The following is an 8,872-nucleotide window of genomic DNA, read 5'->3' as shown; positions in this document are numbered from 1 at the left end:
TATTACAGTTTTTTTTTCTTTTCTTTTTTTTACTTTATGCGTTTTGTTTTACTTAAACTAAATATTTTAGTGTAGAAAATAGTCATCATATTTTTAACATGACTATCAGGAGTTGGTCAAAACATGAACGTTTTGTTCTTAATGCACATAGTACATACCTAATAAAGTAAATTGCAAGTTTGTTAAAACAATGTCTTAACATGTCTGTAGTTTCTGTTAATACTGTACATGGATTTATTTTTGCATTTTTCTTTCTAGCTAATAAATCGGATCAATTACTTTCGCATGTTGAAAATGTCTCTGTAAGGATGGATTTCTCTACGGATCTACAAAGATCTCTCTACAAGATTTAGTCCACCATTATCATTATTATACATTAATTGAATGGTTATGTATTTGGTTGAAGTCTTTACTGCATCATTGCTGATTCATTTTCTAACCTTTTTTTTTTTTTTTTTTTTGGTTATCTCCACACAGTGCTTTACGTGTTTCTGTCATGACCCTAAGACAAGCCAGTGGCTGCAGACAGCTGACCTTGACCATTGGCCTGGCCCTGACTTTAGGCCTGCTGCAGTGGCCAATAGGAGATGTTCGAGGTCAGGATGGAGCGTCTCCTGCCCAAGTCCTTCAGGAGCTGCTGACGCGATACGGAGACAACGCAAGCATTTCCGTCCCTCAGCTCCGATCGCTCCTCGTCAGGTTAAACGGAGGGGAGAGCGAAGACCATGACAGTAAAACACAGCCCACCAGGACCAATGCGTCTAAGGTCAGTCAAGAAGATTACATGACATTTAGCTGGATTAAAAGCCCATTTACAACAGGGAGGATAGTTAAGATTATAAAGTTGCAGTTTTATAAGTTGCTCTGAATTTAAAAGAATAGCAGAGTCCATGTCACAACTATAACAGCAAAGTGGAATGTTGTCAGTGGAATCATTTTCTATTGTTTAATTTTTTCAGATGGCACATGGTAAAACAAAAGTCATCCTGCAATGTTGTAATTTTGATCTTTCTCGAAATGTTTGTTTCCCAAAGAGTGTTTTCATGTCTAACTGGCTTTTGGGCTTCAGTGTATCTGATTGGCTGTTTTTTTTTCCCACATACAAGCATATGCTCATCTTTTGGTCAATATACAATAACTATTTTAGATATGTTTGTATACCAAAATAAAAAAAGAAAGTAAGAATTAGGGTCAAAAAAAAAAAAAATAGTGTTAAGTTCAAATCATTATTTGAAACTTGACCTATGCTTGGGCATGAGAGTAGGGATGCACAATATGAAAAATGTTGACTGATAATTAAATCCTATATCGGCCAATACGATAATCCATAAGTTTATATATTGATATTATAATGTTCGTATAATTAGCATTTTGTGCACCCATTAGAATAAAAAAAAAAAAAACTGATATTTTAGCAGCTCTGGCTAAACTATAATAAACATCATCATTCAGGACATATTTTTATTCATTCTTTTTTTATTATTTTTAAGCGTTTTCATTAATTTTAAATTTTTTAATAATTACCAAACAACACAACAATAATAAAAAATACAATGAATAAGCATGATAATACAAAGAAAATAATGGTTATAATAATTAAAATAAAGATAATAGATAATAAAAAATTATTAAAAAAGAAAATATTTTTTAGTTTTATTAAAAAAACTATTAGGGCATATAAATAGTTTCAATGAAAATACAAAGAAAAATACAATGAAAGTGAAGCTGCATTTAAAGTCGACAAATTAAAAATGAAATGCCTGAAATTACATGAAAATCTCGAGGAAACATGGATAGTGTGGTGACGCAATGACGTAACTCATGTAAACACCTTGATCATATTATTGTCTTATTCAGATTAAGGCAAATCATTAGATTACTGATAACCACGTAAACATAGTCACAAGCCCCAACCCTAGACAAAAGGAGTTCAGTATTTTGATGACAGCCTTTCCACAGGTTAGTTGTAAGCTAATGTGATTTCATATTGCAAATCTTAAATTCATGCTAACCAACAATTGATCAAAGGAAATATTCATTCATTCATTCATTTTCTTTTCGGCTTAGTCCCTTTATTAATCCGGGATCGCCACAGCTAAATGAACCGCCAACTTATCCAGCACGTTTTATACGCAGCGGATGCCCTTCCAGCCGCAATCCATCTCTGGGAAATGTCATCCACACACAATTATTCACACACAAATTAAGCCCACCCAATTCACCTGTATTGCATGTCTTTGGACTGGGGGAAACCGGAGCACCCAGAGGAAACCCATGCGAACGCAGGGAGAACATGGAAACTTAACACAGGAACGCCAACTGAGCCGAGGCTCGAACCAGCAATCTTCTTGCTGTGAGGCGACAGCCCTACCTACTGCGCCACTGCGTCGCCTTTAAAGGAAATGTATTAATGTCATTCAAATATATAAAATATGAATTGATGTTGACTTTAAACTTAAATTATAATGTTCTATTAAAATAATTTTTTAAAAGATTTTGTCAAATAAAAGATTTTTCTAGAGTCATCCCCCATAATTTTGCGGCTCAAAAGTATCGGTTCAGGCACCGTTTTGGCACTGTTACCATTTAAAAAGTATTGATTAAGCACCGGTATCTAAATAACCTCAAACAATACCCTAATCTTATTACGACGGGTATCTTAAACTGGCGCTCAACAAATTTAAATTTAATTTCTGCGCAGCCAACAGAGACGTCATCAGGCAAACTCTGCATCAACCTGAACTTCTTTGTATGCATGAAAAGAAAGATTGTTTCTGAAAGGGCTTCTGCCAAAAATGCATTATCAAAACTTTTCTAAACCCTGAATCAATATCAAAATTACTTTTGCACACTGGAGGGCAATGACTTTATGCAGTTCAAAACAATAATCTAAAAGATGACACCATGGCTGAAGTATTTCTTTTAGACTGGTATGTTTTAAAACTTTTATAGACATGCAAAGTTTGTGTTTTTGTTCACACTTTCCACACACTTTTAGACACAATATGTAACTGACTTACAAATTACCTGGTTCAGCCATACATCGGTCTTCCTGTATCAAAAGTAACTTGATCCCATACCACAGAAGTTGACTTTTTTTGGCACCCTCTGTGCTGAACTCATCCATGTATACGCAGGCTATTAAGTCTCCTGTTCTCTCACTCTGTTTAGGCACACTGCATTATGATTGGTTCAAATAACATACTGCGGGAAAATCATGCTGTAAGGTGATTTAGAAATCGTGCATGTCCAAACTGCGATTTCGATACGATTTCAACCACAAAGCACCTACGGCAACTGCAATGGTCACTTTTTTTATTTTTAACAAAACCTGCATTTGTTCCAATTTCTAGTAAGAATAAGGAAGATAAACCTAAATTACATACTTTTCAAATACATAAAATACATTTATCACCTGCAAAAAAATGTAAAAAAATGTGTCCTTAAATTAAATTTAAAAAAATAATAATAATAAAAAAAGTAAATAAAATGTGTGTTCTTCACTAAATCCAAATGCTTGGAGCTGGTCACATGATCAACTTGAAATCTATTTGCTGGTAAACAAACCTAAACATTCACTTCTGCTGTTAAGTGTGGTTTGTCCGAATCGATATTTAGTTCACAAGGTGCAAATGAGTTTAGTTTTGCTTTGAAGCAATAAACGTTTATTGAGCATGTTCTCATTTCACGAAGGGAAAGTTTTAGTGTGTGGTTATATCGTTTTTTTTTTTCCACCTAGGCCTAAATGCTGGCGGTGTCTGACAGCCATGTTGCCTTTTAACCAATTATTGAATCGATTATTAACAATTATACAGCATTTCACAAATGTTACAAATTTTTTGCTTCAGACAATACTCTTTCCAGATTTTTCTCATGACCTGCAAGTAAAAAAAGAGATCCTCTCTACCTGCTGATCTGAAATTCCTGTTTCATAGCTTTAGTTCACATGCTTTGGTTTAAAATCAGTATTTAAAGCTCAGTGTCTGTGCTGATTCACTCCTGACACAAAAGGGTTTGATCTTCTGCGAGTTCTTCATAAGACATGACAGATATTTAATCCTTTTCAACAACTCTGAACTCTTAGGCAAGTTATATCGTTTATGTAATGTAATTTATTTCTTAACTCCAATTAAGTTGTCATCCTATTATTTATTTTTATTTTAATTCTTTTTGACAATCAAATGATTTCTGTATATTTTGGTTGAAATTCCTGGTAGTTACAATGAACCGCTCTGGTCTTGCAGAACCATAAATGTTTGTCTTTGTTTTATATGTTCACGTTGTTTTAGTGTTTTATCAGAGCAGTTATCTTTTGTGACACCTCTCTGTAGGTAAGTTAAACAAAAAGTAACAACACATTGTACTGCATCCACAATGTCCATAATCATAAAAGGCCATATTGAGCAGACGTTGTTATTGTATGTCATAGAGAGCATTTATGTAAAGGGGTAAATCTGTAACCTTTCAAGGACTACAAGTAAAATATTTTCACTCTGTTGCACATCTTACATACACAAATAAGACTAAAAAGCAAATCAGTCTAAACTATTGTATTGTAGTAGTAAACTGTGAAATGTTTTATATTTTACCGTATATATTTTATATTCATTCATTTTCTTTTCACCTTAGTCCCTTTTTTAATCTGGGTTCGCCACAGCAGAATGAACAGCCAACTTATCCAGCATATGTTTTACGCAGCAGGTGCCCGTCCAGCTGCAACCTAGCAATGGGAAACACCCATACACTTTTGCATTCACACACACACACTACGGCCAATTTAGCTTATTCAATTCAACTATAGCACATGTCTTTGGACTGTGGGGGGAAACTGGAGCACCCGAAGGAAACCCATGCGAACACGGGGAGAACATGCAAACTCCACAAAGAAACGGCAACTGACCCAGCTGGGGCTCAAACCAGCAACCTTCTTGATGTGTGGTGATCGTGCTACTTACTGCACCAACGTGACGCCTTATTTATATATATATATATATATATATATATATATATATATATATATATATATATATATATATATATATATATATATAAAATATACAGTTGAAGTCAGAATTATTTCCGTTAAACAGAATTCCCCCCCCCCCAATTTCTGTTTAACAGAGAGAAGATTTTTTTTCAACACATTTCTAAACAGAATAATTTTAATAACTCATTTCTAATAACTGATTTGTTTTATCTTTGTCATGATGACAGTAAATAATATTTGACTAGATATTTTTCAAGACACTTCTATACAGCTTAAAGTGACATTTTAAAAGCTTAACTAGGTTAATTAGGTTAACTACCTGCTCCTCTGTTAAACATCATTTGGGAAATATTTAAAAAAAGAAAAAAAAAATCAGGAAGATTTTTAAACACCAAACAAATTCCAATTATATTCCGATTATTATTATTCTTTTGTATGACAATCAAATTAAATATTGAGAGGTAAACTGTAATGTATTTTCCATTATTAATCCTATCCACTAACCTGTCATTCATGTTTAACTCAACAAAACAGAAAATAATAAATCAATAAATAAATACATAAATACCAAATTAAGAAAATTAAATACATAAGATCATGACATTAAAATAACTGGATACAGATGGGGAAAAAAACCTTCTAATAAAATGGTAAATGTTACAGTTTGCCAGCACGAGGTGTAATAGGCAGACCTTTCTTGATTACATCAAAGGTCTTTTATAAAAGGAATCCAGAGAGCCAGAAAGTGAGCATCTCAGCTTTTTAGGTCTGATACTGTAAAAATGTCCTGTATCCACTACTTGTCATGTGTAGGGGGAAAGTGTGTTTACATTTCAGAAGTATGGCACATCTGTTTAAAATGGTGGTAAAGGCAACAACCTTGCTGTCACGGATTGTCAAATCAAGTCTAAGTGATACACCAAAGAGGGCTAGCAAGGGATTAGGTTGTATATTGATTTGAAGGGCTTTATTGAATGCACTAAAAACACCTGACCAAAAGATAACGTAAAACGTATGCAGGTGGTCAGTAGGTGAATATTTGCAACGATAAGAGAAGATTTTTATTCAACACATTTCTAAACCTAATAGTTTAAAAAAGCTATTTATTTTATCGTTACCATGATGACAGTACAGAATATTTTACTAAATATTTTTCAAGAAACTAGTAATCAGTGTAAAGTGCAATTTAAAGACTTTACTACTTAATTAGGTTCATTAGGTAAGTTAATTAGGCAAGTCATTGTAAACCAGTGGTTTGTTCTGTAGATAATCAGAAACAATATTGCTTAAGGAGTATAATAATATTGACCCTAAAATGCTAATTAACTGCTTTTATTCTAGCCAAAATAAAACAAATGAGACTTTCTCCAGAAGAAAAAATATTATTGGAAATACTGTGAAAATTTCCTTGCTCTGATACTAAACTACTAACTATAACTACACTAAATATACTTAATGTAGTTAACTATACTTTTGTAATTATGCTGTAAAATGTGATTTTAGTATCAGTAACCATATTTTAGTTTTATTAATAGCTAGAATAGTTTTATTAAAAGTCTGTTTCCATTTTAATGAAAGTTTAAAAAGTGTATAAATTACAATATATTTTAGTTCTATTTACTCTCCACTACACTTCCTAATCTGCAATTGCCTCTCTGAATATCACACTAACTGTACCAAAAAAAAAAAAAAAAATTACTAATACTACTAATACTTCCCTTCTCAGACTTTACAGACCTGAAACTTGCCTATAGCACTTATTCATTGTTGCTCTTAGTTGTGTAAATTGCTTCGTTGTCCTCATTTGTAAGTCGCTTTGGATAAAAGCGTCTGCTAAATGACTAAATGTAAATGTAATTTAGTTAATATTTATTTTGTTTCAAGAAACCCAAAAAAATAATAATCCCATGATATGTTTAACATTACATATATAAACTTTGCATTTCACCTAAAATATTGAATTGATTCAATACGTTATATAACAATGCTTGTAGATACGAGATGTAGAATCGGACACAAATTTATTGAAAGGGGAAGAAAAACCTGTTTGTGACTTGTGTAAGAATATTATGACGATATGTGTATTTTTAAATGATATTAGAGAACGTTTTTATTCGGGAAATGTTTTAAGTGAAATGTTTGAAAAGGTGCTTCTGGAGCAATTTTAAAATATTTATCTTTAATTAAACTAAAAGATTGTATATGACTCTTTTCAGTGTTGTTGATTATTTGAATGTTTTATTTATTTATTTATATATTTATTTACTTATTTTTTATTTACAGTGTGTGTTTGTTAAGAAACTGTAACAATTATATATTGTATATTTAGTAAATGTTTTTGCCATGAATATAGTCAATGCTGCTGAAAAGGCATTAAAACAAGTAAATAAATAAGTAAATATCGAAATGCCTTTTTTTCAGCTTACCAGATCACCAGACAATTAGCATTTATTTATTTATTTATTTTTTATTTTTATTTTTTAATTTTTTTTTATTTATTTACAGTAGGAAAAATAAGTATTCAAAAAACAATTTTTTATCTCAGAAAACATATTTCTAAAGGTGCTGTACACTTGAAATTTTCACTAGTTGTTGGTAACAACCAAATAAATCCATCTATGCAAAGAAAACATACCTAATTAAGTTATGTGTAATTAAATTAAATGACACAGGAAAAAGGTATTGAACACATGAAGAAAGAGAGGTGTAGAACGGCAGTGAAAGGCCAGACAGCAGCTGAAATCTCACAGTAGTTCTTCAGCGACTCTCTGCCCTTCCTCATTGTAAATTAATATCAGCTGCTTCAGTCCAACCTCTACAATAGCAGGATGATGAAGATGAAACCAGGGTGGACCTTCAGCAAGACAGTGATCCAAAACACAGCCAAGGAAACTCTCAAATGCTTTCAGAGAAAGAAAGTCAAGCTGTAGAATGGCCCAGCCAATCACCTGACTTGAATCTAATAGAAAATACAAAATAAAGCTCAAATGATAGACAAGACCAACATAATCAATAAGATTCACAACTCATGTGACTTCATTCTCCATATGAGAGGCGTCTTTAATCTGTCATCACCAAATACTCTTTTATATAAAGTATTACTTGCGTTCAGTAGTTCAGTACATTATCCGCATGACATTTAATTGTTATTACACAAGTTTTTTTTTTTTTCAGATTTTGTTTTGTTTTATTTTTATGCTTGTTTTGTTTCAGGTTTTATTAAAATCTTTAATTTCATGTAAACAGCTCCTAAAAGTTTTCCAAGGAAAAAAACTATGTTGAAACAAACGTGTTGAATACTTATCTCCCCCACTTTATTTATTTATTTATTTATTCATATTTTAACGACATTATATGACAACAACAAAAACATACATTGCCACATCGTATGTTTTTTTTTTCCACTCTTGTTTCCCAGAGAGTTATTATAGGACTCGTTTCGAACCCTAATCCTGACGCGCATCTCAGTATGACATTGCTAATCTGACAGTGTTGGATGCGAAGGTTAAATCTGGTTTCTATCCAGTGCTGTGACAGCTGTGCTTTCTCAATGCTGTAACTCAAGCTTCTCCTCTGTGCTCAGTAATTGAAACCTCTGTCCTGTCCTCTGCTCTCAGTGCTTGGCCGCAGACACCCTGGCAGTGTACGGGATGAGCGAACAGTCCCGTATAGACGAGCGAGGCCTGCAACAGATCTGCCCTACAATGATACAGCAGCTGGACTCACAAGCGTGCAAAACACAACCAAACCAAGAGTCTGAGAGCAGCCCTAGACCCACTGAAGCTGAGGGTAAGACCCACTGTGCACCGTGAGAGTATTGATGATGCTTGATTTTTATCATCAGTCACAATGTCATTCTGTTGATATGGCAAAAATGTCCTGTCA

At 33.0% G+C, this 8,872-nt stretch overlaps 1 protein-coding gene across 4 annotated transcripts in view; it reads left to right on the top strand.

Moving 5' to 3' along the window:
- Positions 1-8,872, top strand: part of slc39a14 (solute carrier family 39 member 14) — a 67,289-nt gene that overhangs the window by 25,129 nt on the left and 33,288 nt on the right. For 3 of the 4 annotated variants that reach the window (XM_087252994.1, XM_087252995.1, XM_087252996.1), the window contains exons 2-3: positions 478-766; positions 8,605-8,776. In XM_087252994.1, coding sequence (XP_087109120.1) covers positions 497-766; positions 8,605-8,776 — 442 coding nt within the window. In that variant the 5' untranslated portion in view covers positions 478-496. Of the gene's footprint in view, positions 1-452; positions 767-8,604; positions 8,777-8,872 lie in introns of those variants that run through there. The other variant, NM_001326699.2, reaches the window with a different exon arrangement.

Source organism: Danio rerio, chromosome 5, assembly GCF_052040795.2.
Source record: "Danio rerio strain M-AB ecotype USA chromosome 5, GRCz13ab, whole genome shotgun sequence".
In the NCBI taxonomy this organism is placed as follows: Eukaryota; Metazoa; Chordata; class Actinopteri; order Cypriniformes; family Danionidae; genus Danio; species Danio rerio.
Note: the sequence above shows the minus strand (reverse complement) of the source record. Positions and strands in the feature narration are given on the sequence as shown.